Source organism: Scardinius erythrophthalmus (assembly GCF_964197995.2).
Source record: "Scardinius erythrophthalmus genome assembly, chromosome: 19".
Taxonomy (NCBI): domain Eukaryota; kingdom Metazoa; phylum Chordata; class Actinopteri; order Cypriniformes; family Leuciscidae; genus Scardinius; species Scardinius erythrophthalmus.
In genome coordinates, this window is record NC_138239.1 from 18384933 (window position 1) to 18404187 (window position 19255).

General features: G+C 37.4%; 1 protein-coding gene across 1 annotated transcript; it reads left to right on the forward strand.

The window, feature by feature from the left end:
- Nucleotides 1–867: 867 nt before the first annotated feature.
- tbc1d12a (TBC1 domain family, member 12a) lies at nucleotides 868–18905 on the forward strand. The gene is made up of 13 exons (XM_081394383.1): nucleotides 868–2218; nucleotides 4477–4603; nucleotides 5942–6063; nucleotides 12045–12127; nucleotides 12324–12441; nucleotides 12537–12643; nucleotides 12829–12909; nucleotides 14170–14264; nucleotides 14362–14433; nucleotides 14511–14639; nucleotides 14940–15049; nucleotides 16003–16261; nucleotides 17318–18905. Exons 1-13 carry the CDS (start codon nucleotides 1149–1151, stop codon nucleotides 17396–17398), a joined length of 2454 nt encoding a protein of 817 aa, XP_081250509.1. The 5' UTR covers nucleotides 868–1148; the 3' UTR covers nucleotides 17399–18905.
- The last annotated feature ends 350 nt before the right edge of the window (nucleotides 18906–19255 follow it).

The following is a 19255-nucleotide window of genomic DNA, read 5'->3' on the forward strand; positions in this document are numbered from 1 at the left end:
TTAGTGAAATCCCAAACATGCATTATAATTATTTATAAAAATACAAAACTACCAATAGCCTACTGCAAATGTTTAGATGTTTTTTTTATCCGTTTATTTATGTTACATAGGGGTCGAAAAATCCCTAAACCCATAAGGAGTGTATTGCCGTCCTCTAGTGGTCATTTTGACTTTTACTTTTTATAGATAGATAGATAGATAGATAGATAGATAGATAGATAGATAGATAGATAGATAGATAGATAGATAGATAGATAGATAGATAGATAGATAGATAGATAGATAGATAGATAGATAGATAGATAGAATATTTCAATATAAACATGAGCGGAGTGGAATAAAGAAAGTGTTTAGCAGGATTGATATTCAAAAATGTAAGCACGCACTGCTTTGTTTATGGTTTGTGTATCTGCAGCCGTGTCTTTCCCTACTGTCCACCACAGTGACCCTCAGTAGCCTAATGTGTGTGTGTGTGTGTGTGTGTGTGTGTTAAAACACCGTGGTATCAAATGTTCACACATATTCTAATTTGTTACACTGTTAATTTGTACATTTAAATTGAAGTTATGTAATAATATTTTATTATGTTGATGTCTTTATACTTATTCTATGAATTCCAAGCTTTGGCGATATATTTTTTTTTTTTTTTTTGTACAGTCATCCCAATAAAGCAATTTTGAATTTGATCGATAGATCTTTAAAAAAAAAAAAAAAAAAAAAAAAAGTTTATGCTTTTTACGCTGGCTCAAATAATATAGATATTTTTGTGTGTTGAATGATGCACTTTAAATGTAGATTGTCCTGCAGTTGCTCCAACTGTCCGGTGGATGTCGCGTTAACTCCTGGAAATCCCACTTCCAACCTTTTGCTTGGGAGAGACACGCCGACACCACATTCAAAATGGCCTCTATCAGCGACTGCGCTGGACGTGGATCAAAATGTGCATAAACAACACCCAACCGTGGCTTTACTCTTCATCCTTAACGCTAAAAGCTTCGGAGGCGCAATGTCATGAATGTACTGGACTGGCAGAATCGGTGGGGTACATAAGATGAGAGATATTTTTGCAGACAGCCCAGCCGAACCGGGGCGCCGCCGCTGCAGCAGGGCTTCATCTGCCTTTCTGAACCACCGACACCTCCAGTGAGATGGAAAGAGTGGAGGATGCTGATGAGCCAGGACTCCCACCGTCCATCGATGTCAACGACAACCGGGAGGAGTACAAAGCACGCGTTTGCGTTTCAAACCCCGAAAGAACAGGGCAGGGCTCTGTTTACGGTTCGGCATACGCGAATCCGGGCAGTGCTGGACTGCCGACTATATCCTCGGTGGTGGTGGGGTGCAGGGCCGGAGTATTAAACGGGTTTCCCGAAGAGCTGGAGGTGGATATGGTGTGTCCGGATGGAGAAGAGGGGGAAAACCTGTCCTGCCCGAATGAGCCCGAGTGCGTGGAAAAACCCGACAATGGTTATTTAAATTCCCAGCTGAGGTCTGCAGTGTCATTTATGGGTAAAAGCACGCCTGATATGAAGATGCCTAATGGAGATGTTACCCATGAACACATGCATCACGTTCAGACTCCTTTAAGGTGTTTGGATTATGCACATCCAGAAGGTTTAAATAGGAAGGTGTCTGCTTTAGACAGAGGTGTGAAAGTGGGCAATGGGGGGTTGTTGATTGTGAACAGTTATGACACCCTGTCTCAAGTCCCCTTTGGAGCCTTGGGTGGCCTTTCTGCTCCAGAAAGCCGTGTCTTTGTTCATCAAAGCGGCAGTGTCTCCTCCACTGGGAGGTCATGTGAAAGGATCAGTCGAGCCAGCACCGAAAGCTCGGAGGAGGCCCGGCCCTGTGACCCGGATCCTGCTGACACCCTGTCCGAGATCAGTGCCAAGCTGTCCTTGTCTCCCCTGGCAGAAAACACCAGTGATTACACCGAGACAGACCCAAGCCCAGAGGAGGATTTCAGTGACACGGGCCCACCGCTCAGGCCCCGGAACCTCCGGACTAATGCCGGCCACATAGTCTCCCTCAGCTGTGATGCCACTCCTCTGAGCCCCGTGGATGATGGGTATTTTGGAGCAGAGGGTGGTGTGGACGAATGTCTCGGCTCTGGCAGTCGGCGGCAAAGTGCTCCAGACAGGGTAGCCGCTGACCCTGATCCCTCATCTGACCAGACACTTGGCACTAAGAGACACGGCATTGCTGAGTTCTTGACCAGGTAGACGGCAGTTGTGTGCAGACAAGTCTCTTGAGTTGCAGTAAACCTCTTTTTGTCTTTCATTTATCTTATTTTTTTACAGCTGCTACATTTAGATGACTACAAACAGTTACAGCTTTCTATTTCCTTAAAGCTTTTAAAAAATATATATTTTTTTGCTTTTATTTACAGGGCAGGGTCATATCAGTTATTGGTTGATTTTATTTTTTTATTATTTTTTTATTTTATTTTTTTTGTTGATATTTTGTTGTTGGTAAGATTTTTTTTTTTAAAGAGCTCTCTTATGATTTATTTGATCAAAATTATAGAAAAAAACAGTAATGTGAAATATTACAATTTAAAATAGCTGTTTTCTATTTTAATATATTTTTTGTGATTTGTGATGGCAAAGCTGAATTTTCAGCATCATTACTTAAGTGACATACCGGTACATCTTCAGTGACAACATGATCCATCAGAAATCATTCTAATATGCTGAGTTTGTGCTCAAAACATTTCTTATTATGATCAATGTTGAAAATAGTTGTGCTGATTAATATTTTTGTGTAAAGTAAACTATTATACATTTTGTTTTCAGGATTATTTGATAAATAGTCAAATAAAGAACAGTTTAGTTCTCAAAAGAACAACATTTATTTGAAATGGAAAATCTTTTTGTAACATTCTAAATGTCATTAGTCATTACTGTTACTTTTAAACAATTTAATGCACCCTTGCTAAACAAAAGTAGCCAAATACTTTATTTAAAAATGACCACATAGGTTTTTAGAATAACAGTCTAATTTTATATCTTAAATTTTATAAGAAAAACTAGATGCAACTTTTGAGTGATAACACTAGATTGTCAAAAATATAATTCTTTAAAAGAGCTACTTTATCATTTTACTACTAGCTATATTTCATACGCTAAATTATTGTGTTGTGATGCTCACTGAAGCATTCCAGTATTGATTTGACATTGGCTTAAACTTTATATTTGAGTTGTTCTGCATTCTATTTACATATTTATTTTAGCCAAAAATATTTAAAAAACTACTATTTATTGTTTATGACCCATAACAATAAAATTGTCAACTCAGCATTGATGCATCTTTACATAAAGATTTTTTATATGCTTTATTTGAAGCATCTGTGAGGAAGCTCTGTATTGTTTCAGAGCAGAAGTCACACTGTTGCACGCATGATCAGGTAATGAGTGACAGGCTTTGACCTCACCTGTCAACCACTCACCTGTGGCTTCTCCCTTCATTGACATGCTTCATCGCAAAAGGTCTGAGGTGTGCTGTTTTACAATTTCTTTTCAGATGTTTAATCGAGAGAAGACACTTTGCTTTATCAAAGTCAAATCCAATTTAAAATGACATTTTGTCATCTTAGTCTTGCATGAATTCAAAACACTGCATCAGAACCAATTTGCATGATGTCAGCCTGCATATCTGACTTGCATCTGCTCCATTTCCATTATGATTAGGTTGAAACTTAAGTGCCTTAGAGTCCTCTTCCCCAGAGCTTTGGCCTCTACAAAGAACTTCATGGACTTTGCCTTAACTCTGGAAAAAAAAAATACTCACCCACACACACACACAGAGGAATTTTAATGTCAGCTTTTATGAGTTGGGCTTCATGGTGTTCTGCTGCCTTGACCTTGTTTCTGCTCACACTGTGTCTTCAGTTCCCTATTTTGCTGGAACAAACTTCTCCTTTCCCACTGTACCATACCATATCATCCTTTGTCACACTTTCTTTCTTTGTCCGTCTCCCTCACTATTGTGTCTGTCATCCTATCCGTCTCTCTCAGGACAGTATTGACCTGCCTCAGTGGCTTTATTATGTAATTAAAACAGCATTAGATTGATTGTCCCATCAGAAAGCGTGCTCATAGATTTAATGAGCTCATCTCCACAGCAGGGCCTGCTCATATCTGTGTGTTTGTGTAAAGGGCACCTGTGACTGTGACTCAAGGCTTTATTTGCAGGATGCTGGTGCGGCTACATCACCATGAGTGCATTGAAATCCCCTGTATTAAGCGCATTAAAACCTGAGACCTGCTGAGTTGTTAAAGATCTTAATTCCCTATATAGCCATAGCCATAGTCTGAACTTAATGAGTTTGAATATGAATGGTTGTCATATTTTGGCCTCTTTATATGACAGACTATGAAGACTTAACTCTTTGGGGATCTTATGACAAACTTATGTGGCATATGTTTTCGAATATTCACTCTTTTGGTCCCTCTTCCTGTTGGTCTGTCTTCAAAGGAGTTTGTTTTCCTGGAAGCCCAAGGAGTCAAGGGCCACAGCATCCCAAAGTGCTCCAGGATGGAAGCTGTTTGGGAAAATTCCACTGCGGGACAACCCTCCGAAAGACTCTAGAACCATCCAGGAGGTAAGAGAGGCGGTTTAAAGGGGAGAATGAGAATTTTTTGTTCATTTACTTATCCTCATGTAATTTCAAACCTGTCTGATTTTCTGTTCTGTGGAAAATATTAGATCCTTCAGAAATCATTCTAATATGTTGATTTAAAAAGTATGTTTATTTGAATATGTAAAATGAATAGATAAAGACATAATTTTCAGTTTTTGGTGGACTCTTCCTTGAATAGTTTATAACCCAATAAACAGCACCTCTGTTTATGTGATTAAAAACGCTGAAGTTAATCTTATTTGTGTAGAGAAAAGGTAGCAAGGGACAGTGGTATTAACAGAAGAGAGAGAGGGAAGAAGGCAAAAGAGGAAGGAGGAGGAAGAGAAACCGAGAATGATAGTGTCTATGAAATAAAGAAGGATTGAAATTGCTGCTGGAAACTGTGCGTTATTTTGTGGGTCTGCCAGGAGAGACAAGTGTATGTGCGGCAGGCCTGGGCTTTGTGTGTGTGTGTGCAGCTGTCTTTACTCTTCCCCTTCAGTAAGCGATGACTGAGCCTGTGTTGTTCAACTCTTGATTTGCGCTCAATTCACCCTCTGCACTCTGCAGGTGTCTCTCTGTATTCCAGTGAGAGAGAGATCTCTGATTAAACTCACACACTGAGCCTTGTCTCATGTGTGATCTTACAAATCCTATCTTTTATTTCAGATCCTTGTTTCCTTAAATGAATGTTGGCACTTTCTTGTTTCAAAAGTACATATAAGAGCTAAACATTTTATGTTAATAGAATTGTGTACAGTTGTTATAGCCTTTAACTTTTTAAAATCAAGGTCATAATGTCTTCCAACATTCCACCGCCATGGCCACATAAAGCTAGTAATATTTCACACATGGCTTCATTCCAGCATTTATACAAGTTAATCAAACTACAATTGGCCTCTGTGTATTTAATACCTCAAATATTCTATTATGTGTTGTGTCATGTATACTCGGACAGTAGCTTGACTTTGACAAAACCTATGGTAACTCGATAATAACTGCGCATGTAAACGTGTTATTTCTCTGGCTGACTTTGGATCAGAGTCATGCTGGTCAGCTGTTGCCTATTTATGTTTGAGTCAGAAAACTGTGTCACACACTGACTCATAAATGTTTCAGTTATTATATGGTTTTAACATTAAGGCCATTGCCTTTGGGCCCTTTACTCATAGCATGTGGGAATCTCATGACCGAATTCTTCTCCCCTTCACGTCTCCTCCGGATACATGTGGCAGCTGAGAAATTGTAGACACAGATCTGCTGTAATCTTATAATGACTGCTCTTCTTTCCTTTTTTTTTTTTTTTTTTTTTTTTTAAAGGAGTATGAGTCCAGGGCGGGACCCGCCACAGGACCACCCTCTCACCCTCAGCCAATGAGACGCAAGAATCTGGAGTTTGAGCCTTTGTCCACCACTGCTCTCATTTTGGAAGACAGACCTGCGTAAGTTTGAAACATAAATTACAGCTCCCATAAGCTTCCATTTAATCAAATATTTACCTAAATTCCCTGGCCACTGATGGTGAAAAACAAGCCGTGTGCATATAAGCCTGAAGAGCAGGGTTTTTTTTTTTACTACAAAGTTCGTATGTATGTAGCAGAAAAGTATGTGTTGTGTGTATTTGTTAATTATTAAAAATTGGCTTTCTATATAGTTACTTAGTGTGAGACTCAGTTAGCCATAACTAGGCAGATTTCACACCTGAGTAAGAATTGTTTCATCTGGTTGGAACTTGTGAACTGAAATTAGCTGGAATGTTGTTATTTTGCATTCCAGCTAACATGCTCAATGAGAGGAAATAATTCGCTGAAGCAAAGATGTAACCACATATTCAGGATTGGGGGAACCAAATGTAATATTTTTAAGAATTAACAATTGAAAAGTGCTCATCATCACTATTCTGAATATTGAGAAATGTGTCCCTCTCAATGTGTAAGGCACTATCCAAAATTTTTTACAAAGAACCTCACCCATAGAGTGAATTCAGTGCTCTGAGCGACCATAAACCATGTCTGTTTTTTGTCTTTAAATCATTCCTTTGACTTGAGCATTTGGCCTAAATTTAAAACCCTCAAACAACTGACATACTGGAGTTATACCAGTGAAAACATGAACACATCCTCTCTGAAATCTTGAAAGTGTTCCAACTATTTATAACAGATGGTCAGTTTTTATGTGTAAAGCAGAGATTGTCCCTTGTCTCCTGTTTTTAGTTTCATGCAGCAGATCTGGTTTTGTAATTATGTTGGAGCTGAAGCGTGTGATTTTTATTATTTTAATTTTATTTTTTGTTAAAAAATACTTCCATATATAACAGCAACATTTGTCCTACCAATGGCAGATAGGAAGTGTTCGCAAAAACTCATTATTATTACAAATCATAATTTTTTAAAGGGATAGTTCACCTTGAAATTAAATTTTGGTATGTTTTAGCTTACCTCAAGGGCATCCAAGATGTAGGTGTCTTTTTTTCCGCAGTAGTTTCAATTTTGATATTTTTAGGTCAAACCGTTTTTGTCTGTCAGTCATATCATGCAGGTATGTGGTCACTGTCTCAAAGAGCAAGCCCAGAGTCCAAATTAAAACAATTCCCCATCGTCCAAATTAAACAATTCCCCATCGTAAGTAAACATTGATGGCCTAAGACACGAGACGAGCGGTTTGTGTGAGAAAACGAACAGTATTTATATCGTTTTTACCTCTTGTAACACAGCCACGTCCAAGTGATCTGAGGGCGCGAGCGCATCCTGGTGTGTGACGTGCACAGACTGGTGCATAGATATATACACTAGATGTCGTCTTGGCTACGGCAGTTCATTGGAACGAATGTCTTTAATGCGACATCTAGTCTAGTGTGTTCAATATCTATGTGTATATATATTCTATGGTAGTGGCATAGAAATTACACACTTTGCACAGCTTTAACTATATATATATATATACAGATGGTGGTCAACCAGAATGCCTATTACCGCCGCGCCAGCCGCCGCGGCGAAATTACCGCGGCGAAAATAAACCAGCCGCATTTCAAAGTCGTTCCCGAAATGACCGCCAGGTGGCGCAAAGGGACATTGTGCAAAAAAACAGCAATTGCCGTATTTTAAAATGTAAGTGGGTTAAATAATAGGCATATTTTTCATTTATATAAATAGGCCTATTAGGCTACAACAGAATAGAACCAAAGATAGAATCAATTTTACAGCTGAAAAAATAGAATCAAAAGTTAAAAATAGAGACGATGTTAGGAGCAATGACGCTGAATATTTTTACTATTCTATTGAGGAATTAGATAAACGAAGAGCTCTCGTGAGCGATACAATTTATAGTGATTTCAAAAGCAGTCCTTAAAAAAAAAAAAATTACATGGAGTAGTGTGGCATAATTTTTGAGAGATTACGCGGAACACGTTTTAGTTAAGATCCTGGTTTCAATGCCCTTAATGTATATAGGCTAGGCTTTAAAAAAAAATCACAACTCGTTTTGAGATTGTTTTGAATTAAACATTGAAGTTTAAAATGTAGTGTTTTGGCACACCAGGCCGAGTGGCGTTACGCATTGTTCAAAAATCAGGTTTTATTCTGGCATGTTGAATTGGCGTTAATATTTTTTTTTTTTTTTTATTAGATTTAGATTTTAGGTTTTGTTAGATTTATTTTTCTCATAACAGCTAAAATAACTTAATATATGCCTTGTCTTCATATGATTTTTATCAATGAACTAGTGTTTTCTGACAGTGTCGACTGCAAAGATGAAGTTGACGATCGCCATATTTGTGAACGCACCTAGAGAGAAATGCACAAAGACATAATCAGAGAGTAGCCTTTTTCTTTTTCGTTTTGAATTATTTCGTTTGAAGACATTTCAAGCTTTGTGTATTTGATGTATTTATCATGTCTGTGTGAGGCATACGCTGAGTTTCGTTAAATTAGGAGGATGAGATGCGCTCCAGCTGACGTGCAATGCAAGTGACCTCACGGGCGCCTCTATGATTAGTGTCTGTTTGCTTCTCTTATTGAATCCAGACAATTGGGTGATGAAAAAATGATTAAAATTAAGATACAATTTATAGAAAACGAAATTCACTTTAAAAAAAGGTTTCTACTAAACAAAACTTAATGAAGTGGTCAAAATCATGTCTGACCCACTCCATATCCATCTCTCGATATAATGCATCTTATCTTACTCATGCTGTTCACTTTTCATATTCAACATAGATTGAAAAAACAACATTATAATATTTTAACAAATATGATACTAAATGAGATTATTTAATGTCTACAACAGTAGGCCTATAGACTCTATTTGTACAAATTGCTGCACGTTAATGTAATTAAATGAAACCTTGTAACGAATTCACACTGTAGGGTAGACTGTGTACAGTTGAGACACCTTAAATAACCTGCGTTCGCAGCAAGCACAAGTTGTGATTTTTGCTGTGCACTTGCATATAAGTGTCAGCTGGGAAGGAAATATAGAGACCAGACCTCTTGGAACTTTAATTGAATACATAGCGTTGGTAAAGCATACTGAAATTACATCCCTACAAATGTATTAGGCCCTACTGAAAATAAATGTATCGAATTTAAGCAAAGTAGCCTAAATGTTAAGACTGTAAGCCCTTTGCTTTTTACGTAGCCTAAAGGACTCTTATAGCCGACTTTGGGTTAATTTAATTTGTAGAGGATTTTTTAACTCAAACATTAACACTGAAATAAATTAAACTAAATTATTGTAATTTTTGGCACACCACGACGAGTGGCGCTATGCATTGTTCTAAAGCCAGGTTTTATTCTGGCATGTTGAATTAGTGTTCAACAAATGCGGCGGTGCGTTCATTTGAATGAAGAGCGTTTCTCGCTCGTGCGAGCGAACACACACTGGAACGTTAGGCCGTATCGCAACGAGTGAATAGTGGCCGAGTGGTTGAACGTACGTTACGATCATTTAGATGACACGGGTTCGAATCCCGAACTAACTTGGACTACTGGTGTTTTTATATTAGCCTATTAATGCATTTTATAGTCTATTGTTGATGCAGAGAGATTTGTCTTCTAAAACATTTTTTTTGCCTATTTACAAAATAAAATCGCCATGCATTTCCATTTTACACTAAGGAACAAATATTATACAATGACTTTACTTCTGTAGCCTATAATAATTCATATATATGACGTTTAAACGACAAACAATAAAATCAGAACCAGTATTCTGTTGCGTTCATGGTTCCAGTGGCAGTAATGCATCCACGGCTTTTCAAAATGTCTCAAAGCGTTTTGAGATTGTTTTGAATTAAATATTGAAGTTTATAATTTGTTTGGCACGACGAGTGGCAAACTCTTTGTTTTGTTTTGCAAACTCAGCTAGCCTGTGGGGGGTTTGGAGAAGGCAATACTTTGCTTTATCGTGGGGGTGCAGGACAGAGGTGTTAATGTTCCGTCTTTCATATGGAGAGTGTCGGAGCCAGCCTGATGAGGCAAAGGCAAAATTCTTTTAAGGATTAATCTCAAAATCTCCAAAAGTCCATAGCCTATGTACAGTAGGCCCTATATCTTATTAAATTATATATTGTAGTTTTATTGATTGTATAGGTTTTCCACAAACAATTTAAATTTAGCAGATACAGAGCTCTTTTATTGGCGACCCACCTCGTTTTATTGTGAGGTGAATTCAGCAAGGCATGTTGTATCTTTGAAGGAACAAAAGCTATTTGTTACAGTTTTTTCTTTCGTGATTTGTGTGGATGACACACAGCGACATATACAGTATTATCAGCTGTATGGTGTTTTTTTACGCTGAAATGCTTAATTTCGAGAAAGACCCGCCGCGCGCAGTGAGGGAGACCAAACTTACAAAAAAAATATCCATCGCGAGAGAGGCAAAGAAAAACGCCTGTTCTTAATTTATGTTGCTTTGAACTTTTTCCGTTTTGTACCGTTTTAATTTTTTAATTTAGCTGCAATTTCTTTGACAATAGAAATTTAAAATGTTGCAAGAATAGGCCTAAGATTCTGTGTTTCTTATTTTGCATCACAAAGGGAATAAACTCTATCGATGCAACCCTGTTTAAATAAATAAACTGTCCCGACACCTTATTCATATCTTAAAATGTGCGATGGGTTTTCAAACTTAATTAATTTTATTTTTCTTTTACATTTTCATTGTTTATTTTTTAATTGAAAGCAATACTGTATTGAAAGTATTTTTCTGATTTGTTCGATCTGTTTTGAAAAATGTCTTCCGTTGATATGGCCGGGTATCACTGTCAGTCATCTCAATCTCGTGAATGATTCACACACACACACAAAAATTATTTAGCAGATTAAAGACGAATCATCTTCATTTTCTGGTGCAATCGGCTGACAGTCTTCCTTCATCAGATGTGTCGTCTTTGCAGCGGGAATGTAGCAAATTTATGTTGTAATGTACAATTGATAATTAAACAAGATGATTGACTTTTATAAACAGATGCATATTTAAGCATCAAGAACGGAAAAACATAAACACTGTCGGCTACACTGAGATTCGATCTCAGATCGTTTGAAGCTCCGAGAGGCTATTGATAATGCTTTGACCACAGAGCTACCTTCTGAATCGCCAACGTCTACTATTTTCTCTGTTTTAAAAGTTTGTAACATGTAAGGCTATTTAGTTCTGAATATAACAAAGAATGCTTAAACCGACTACATCGGTTAGGAGCTGCAAGTCCTGAAAATGTTTTAATTTCACGGTAAATTATTTTAAGTTATTTCACTGTTATGTTTCAGTAAATAAATCTACAAACACATTAAAATAACACGAAGAAAATGACAAGTAACCTATTGACATAGCCTTTCTAAATTATAGAAAAACTGGGCACACAATGTTAACGTGTGTCTACTTTGTTTAAATTTAATGAATTTGAATTCGTTTAACCACAATATTTATCTTGAATTTATCTGTGACCTCAGCTCAAATTACTGCCGCGGCAGATTACGTCATAAAGAGAATAAACTGACACTTTTCAAAGTCTGTGATTACAGCGCCACTCAGCGGTAAAAGGCAGCAAATACACATCCCAATTTTGCCGCCGCGGGAACGGCGGCGGTAAAAGTCTCATTCTGGTTGACCACCATCTGTATATATATATATATATATATACACACACACAAACACACACACACACACACACACACACAGCAAGGATGCCTTAAATTGATCAAAAAACCTTTACATTGTTACTAAAAAAAATATTTTTAACTTTTTATTCATCAAAGAATCTTGAAAAAATTATCATCTTGGTTTCCTCAAAAATATTAAGCAGCACAACTGTCTTCAACATTAATGTTCCTTGACCACCAAATCAGCATATTAGAATGATTTCTGAAGGATCATGTGACAGGGGGGTTATGTCTATGCAGCTTCAAGGACTACTTGTATTTTTTAGAAACCTGCCTGCTAAATCTGAAGAGGAATCTCAGAGACACCGGCAGGAATACAGTGAGATGGTTGCAGGGGCCAAGAGAAGGGGTGAGTGACGTGTGTGTCTTTGTCCAGACGCTCATTGGAGTGTGTTTGCAGTGGTAATGACGTTTGACTGTTGGCCATGTGCACTTTAGTACTTCACACACTCACACAGCTGCCCCTCTCACACGAAACACAAATTGTTGTTGCATTAATGTTGCTACCTATTCTCAGGCAGACTAACGCTTTCTCTTGTACTTAGAGATGAAAGAGGCGCAGAAGAAAAAACGACAAATGAAGGACCGATACCGACAGGAAGAGAACATTGCTAATGCCATGGTGATCTGGAACACAGAAGTCCTGCCGAATTGGGAAAGCATGTAAGTCGCTTATCAATGTCCAGCAAGGGGATTTAAGATTTAAGCAAGTGGTCTTTTAATGTCTTGTAATGATGTGCTCTATTGCCATGGCGAAGGCGTAACACCCGGCGGGTACGTGACCTCTGGTGGCAGGGCGTCCCGCCTAGCGTCCGCGGGAAAGTTTGGAGCCTCGCCATCGGGAATGAGCTCAACATCACCCCAGGTAACTATAGCAACTGCTTCACTCATCACATTTGCTTAGTCTTGATCATCTGTGGCCCTCTGGCTCTGCGTAACATCAATCTGACACAAACAAACACAGATTGTGTCCAGATGAGCTGTGTTGGAAAGAAAGCAGCTGCTGTTTTTGTTACATCAATTGTGCTTGTGTGTTTGTGTGTGTTTTAGAACTGTATGAGATCTTCCTGTCCAGAGCCAAAGAGAAGTGGCGGAGCTTCAATGAGACAAGTTCAGTTAATGAAAATGAAGGTCAGTGTTTGTTGACACTATCAATTCAAGTCACCTTTATTTATATAGCGCTTTTTGCAATACAGAGTTTTTCAAAGCAGTTTTACAGGAAAATAATGATTCAGTGATGCAAACAGAATTTAATTCGGCTGTAAAGCAGCTTTGAAAAGACATTTTTAAACTGTCATTATTCAGTTGAAATCAGTTCAGTGTTGATTCAGTTTGGTTCAATAACTGTGTAAAGCTCATCAATTATGGAAAAAGTTCAGTTCATCTATGAAGCAGCTCTGCAGAAAACAGTGATGTCATCATCCTTCTCAGTTCAGTTCTCATCCGATAGTGTCAGTGCAGTCAAATCAATAACATTGCAGGATATTAAAACACTGTGATAGTGATTATTTACAAAGATAATTTAATGTGCATCTCTGATTTAATTTTTAGTAGCACAACTAGAATTGGTGAGATTCAAACTGTTCAGTGCTTTAGTCAACCAATCAAAACTCTAATTCAATGATTAATTTGCATCATCACTCAAAATTCTAATTTTCGTCATACATTTGCATGTATTAAAATGTTTTAATAAAAAATAAACATTAAAAAGGTTCAAAAGTTAGATTTTTTTAAAAGAAAGTAACAGTTTAATCATCAAGGATGCATTAAATTGATCAAATGTGACAGTAAGTACATTTATAGTGATACAAAAGATTTCCATTTCAAATAAATGCTGTTCTTTCTATTCATCAAAAAATCCTGAAAAAAAGTATAATGGTTTCCCCAAACATATTAAGCAGCACAACTGTTTTCAACATTGATAATAATAAGAAATGTTTCTTGAGCACCAAATAAGCATATTAGAATAATTTCTGAAGAATGGCACTGAAGACCATCATATGAAAAAATGAAAATTTAAAATACATTAAAATAGAAAACCGTTCTTTTAAATCTATTTTTTTTTTATCAAATACTATAAATGCAGGCATGGTGAGCATAAAAAACTTTTTAACGGTAGTGCATGTAGCTAAACATTGCTTTTATTGATGTTTTGTTGTTAAATATTACTTTATTAAAATCCACTGTGGCTATTTAGTTTCTCTGATTGGGGAAAAAACATTTATTCGTTGAATTTGAATTTATTCTAAAGCAGCAAACAACAACCTTTAAGCCGTTTCAGAGCAATTCCATAAAGATTGAATTTTGTTCAAAAGCTGAAAAATATTGATTTTGAGCTCTGTCAACCAGCCCTAGTCTGACCGATGACTTCATCTGATTTTAATTGATTAGACTGTGGCGTGTCGCTGGCAGACAGAGAATCCAGTCTGGATTTAATCAAGCTTGATATTTCCAGAACGTTTCCCTCTCTCTACATTTTCCAGAAGGTAAGAACATGTGTCTAGGCTCGGTATTGTTTTTGGAGGGGTTTTCTGTTTTTATTTTGTTTCCCTTTTGACTTATTTGTGCCTTTCTCTTCATCAGGGTGGACCATATCATGATATATTGCACAGTCTGTTGGGGGCATACACCTGTTATAGACCTGATGTAGGCTATGTAAGTAGGTCATTTCAACCATCCTAGTTCAGGGGTGTCCTTCATGGAGAGCTTGACGTGTATGTGGCATGTTTCAGGTTCAGGGGATGTCTTTCATTGCTGCTGTTCTCATTCTGAATTTGGAGGAAGCCGATGCCTTCATTGCCTTTGCCAACCTCCTTAACAAACCATGCCAGATGGCCTTCTTCAGAGTGGACCATGACCTGGTACATACATGCACTCTCTCTTCATCAAACTTTATTTATGGTAGACCTGCTACAGCACCTACATTTGCTCTGTTGTGTCTGTGTTTGCAGTCAGCATTTATTCTGACCATCTGTTGACCCATTTATAGAGATTTCATTTGCCAGACAAACTCTTGAGTCGAAACTCTGAGCCAAGAACCAAAAGTCGTAATCTGCTGACGAACATTCCTTTTATCTTACACACTCACCGCTGTGCTTTTAATCATGCTTGTGTTTAAGTTAGAGTCGGCTTTGTACTTGATACTTTGTTTTCTTCCCAAGATGCTGAAGTATTTTGCAGCGTTTGAGGTGTTTTTTGAAGAGAACCTTCCCAAACTATTCCAGCACTTTCAGAACAACAGCTTGACGCCTGACTTTTACCTCATAGACTGGTAAATCTGCTCTTAAAATCTCTCTTCCTGCTGTTCCTGTTCGTTCCTCTCTGTGTTTCTTTTCTTTGTTTTGAAATCAGAGAGGAGAGAGAGATTGAGTAATGTTTTCCTGCAGTGACTCTTTATCTCCCCCTTTGGGCTGCTTTTATGTTCTCTCATATGAGGGGAAATTCATTCATATTCCGTCATGCAAAGGAAGCCCTAGTCAAGTTTAGGGTGGCGGAGTCTATTTAATAGGGTTGGGAACTGAGAACCAGAAACAAACAACGCAACCAGTGCAGTCTCATTTCTAAACGATTAACTCTTTTTCCTAAATGAATTATTCTTTTTAGCACACCTTACAAATGTGGCACTTAAACATGTAGTCAACGATACACATTGTGAGATTTGTCTGTAGTATTTTATTTAAAAAATGCGTGATTAAAATGTTACCAATTTTTTTTTTTTTGCTTAGTATTGTTGTGTAATACTGTTACACTACCATTCAAATGTTGTTTTTATTGAAAGAAATGTATACTTTTATTCCTTAAAGATACATTAAATTGATTGCAAGTGAGAGTAAATACATTTATAATGTCTGAAATATGGCTGCTTTGCCATCAGGAGTCAGTTGTCATTTTGAAACTGTAATATTTCACAAAATTACTGAACTTACACTCTATATTTTTTTTGTTGTAAAAATTCCAACCCCAAACTTTTGAACGGTAGAGTAGTTAAGGCCAATTATTTCATTACATTTATGTTGCCTCTGTAAAACATTAATTTAAAGGCCTGAATGTCAATCTAAAGGCCAATGCTAAAAGAATTGTCAATGGAACCTCTTAGGAACTCCAATGAATTGTTCAATTCCTTATGATTCCCATCTGCAAAAATCCAGACTAACTGATCTGACTTTGCACCACTCCTGCAAGCAGAATTCTCTCTTACCATTTTTATCTCTATCATGCTCTTAGGATCTTCACTCTGTACAGTAAGTCATTACCGCTGGACGTGGCATGTCGCGTTTGGGATGTGTTTTGCCGAGATGGAGAGGAGGCGTTATTCCGGACAGGTCTGGGAATTCTGAGGCTGTACCAGGATGTTCTACTGCAGATGGATTTCATTCATAGTGCACAGTTCCTTTCTCGGCTGCCTGAAAACACTCCTGCACACACACTCTTCTCCTGCATCGCAAACACACAGATGATAAGTAACAACCGCCGGTGGAACCAGGTGAGAAATACACGCAATGGTGGAAATTACATTTTGAACCTTTTTGGAATCAAATGGCCAACTGTTTTGTCTTGACAAGTCTACTTTCACAGCTAGCATTTTATGTGTCCTAAATACGCACAATTCAATAATATTTAATATCATTTGAAAAGTAAAGTGATATTTACTGTGATTTTCCTCACACATCGTGTGCACTGTGTTTACACTATTCTATTTTAACTTTGTTAGGGCAAAATTAAATTAAAGTGCCCCCATTATGCTTTTTCGGATATGTATATTTTTCTTTCATGTAGTGTGTAATATTGCTGTTTGTGAATGTAAAAGGTCTGCAAAGTTTCAAAAAGTCATAGTGCACGACAAATAAAGTTATTATCTCCTAAAAAAAAAAAAAAATTCTGAACTGCCTGAAATGAGTCATCAGTAATTCCAGCCTTGCTTCCTTTATGAACCTACATAGGTTTGTAACATATTTGCATAATGTCAGCCCATGGTCTTCATTGGCTGCCTGCGATCAACGTCTGCTTTGAACACAGAGTTTGTTTTGTGTGTTTTCTTTGCTCTGTGAAATCAAATCCATTTTGCATGAACTTCCAAAGGATGAGGACTCTGGCTTGAATGGATATGTTCAAATCGATGCCAACACTGTGTATAATAAAGCCCAGAGGAAGCCTCTGGAGCTAAAATTCAGATGTAGCAATTGGCATTTTGTTTCCGACAAGCGCTGTAAGCGGTAGACCAATCCGACTGGGACTAAGCACTCGGAAAGGCGTGGTTTCCTTTATCGAACCAGACAATAAAAAAGAAAAGGTGATGCCTTTTATAACGTATATTATGAGAAAATTAAAGGGCTTTTTTTGTCCTTGGATGCATGTTAACGTATTTTAGGAGACCTCCTAAACTAAATTAGGAACCTTTAAAAAAGCGTAATAGTGGCATTTTAAATAAAACTTAATGGGGGCAATGAGCATGTCCATGTCATTTTTAATGTGATTTTCTTACAACAAAAAGAAATAAAAATGAATGAAAGAGGGCTTCCTCACTTTCTTTCTCCTGCAGGTTTTTTCCGCTCTGATGAAAGATGGACTCAAAGAAACTGAAAAAAGCAGCAGCAGCAATAGCCCTGCCTTAAGAAGCTAACAGCTGACTCTCTCCCAGAGGAAGTGACGATGTTTCTGAGACTCGTCGGAGATGGCGGTCATCACCCTGCACTTTGACCTCTGCAGTGTGCCTGATGAGGACCCGAACGTCTGAGGGACAGCTCAGGCTCAGCCTCGATGTGCTGACTGTCCTGTTCGAAGAATCTCATAATGGACCCGTCCTGTTGAAGGGAACATGTCTCCACTTGCGCTTGTGAGCGTGTTTGTGCATATGTTTGTGTAAGAATGAGCCTGAGAATAAGAGAAATGTGAGTCAGGTGACCATATAATGTGCCAACTTTGTCAATGTTACTTTTGCAATGATGTGACTATAAGAAAACAAACTAATCAGAAATGTTTACACACACACACACACACAGACACAGATCAGCGCCACATTATTTGAACACTCCCTTTCTAAGTGAAGTAAACCAGCGGTGAAACACACAACATAAACCTGCAGTAGCCTTTTATTAGCACATACCAAATCTGTCATTAATGTGTTTGTTAGGCTGTTTCTCGGTTTATCTGAAGTCAGCCTGTTTGCTAACATATTTGCCTCTGACAGCAGGCATTGAGCCATTGAACTCTGAACATCCTCAGTATGTCCCAAAAACACAGACCTCTACAGAAAAAAAAACAGTATCTACAGGTGCTGTCATATATTAGCACTCCAGATTTAATGCTTATAAAAAAATAATCAGCTATAGTAATTTAAATAAAATGTTTTAGCACACTTATATAACATGTACACATTCTAACCAACCAGCAGCAAACAAGAGATCAGCTTTCAACGTCTGCACCTTCTACTACACTCCAAATGAATGAACCTTGACATTTCCGCATTGTTTTTTTCTTTCAGTTATTTAATGTCTTTTTTGTTGTTTTTAATTTAAGAATCATTTCTCTTGCTTTTTTTTTTTTTTTTAAATCTTCCTCACTTGTACAGTTTTCTTACATAACAGATGTTAATATACATTTCTGGTGTGAGGTTTATAGTGTAGATGTGGAAAAATCGCAGTATTGGAGATCTGCTGTCTTCCTGTCTTCATTTTTTTCTTTTTAACATTTAGAGCAAATTGTGATGTTACATAGAAGTTTACTAGAAGGTGCAAACCAAAACGTGGGGTCATGTCTTTGAGGAGTGCCATTTGCAAATCATTGGAAAATGTATTTTAAAATTTGCTACTTGATGAGAGGTTTATGGTTGATTGTCTCCAAAATCCGTGTTTTTAAACATTAAATTCAATGAAATACCTGCTAAAGAAAAGGTGAATTCTCCTGTTAGCTTTGTTCAGGATTCCGATGTGTTTTGCTATGTAAATGTGCTAGACGAAGAACTTTTAGTGTCTTGCGTCCTTTGCAGTCTCGCATACAACAGCGTTCTAAAAGTGTGGTGCTCAAGTTAAAAGACGTTCAACTTCAAAAACAAAAACACCTCTCCAAACTTTTTTTCCGCTCTCAACAAAAATGTGTGTGAATGGCCTATTAAAAAGGATTAAACAGTTCTTTCTTTTCTAATAGCAGCTATACTACTATAAATGCATACCTATGACCAAAATTGATCTTCATTTGTCAGGAGTGTCTCTGAAAGACCCCATGAATTTGCTTGACAAAGGCATTTTTTGTTCCTTATTCCTTTTATAAAAATACCCTTTGATTAAGATTACAGCTGTTACTGGTAAGTGGCATTAATTAAAGGTGATGTTTTATTTTAGAGAATAATTTATAGAACAAAAGATGATGACAGTCTGTTTTTTCAGAAATGCATATAGGTTATCAAGTAAAAGTGAATTTTTTGTCAGCTTTGAGTTCACTAGCAAATAGTTGGTCTTAAAGCCATAAGCAAAATGACAAA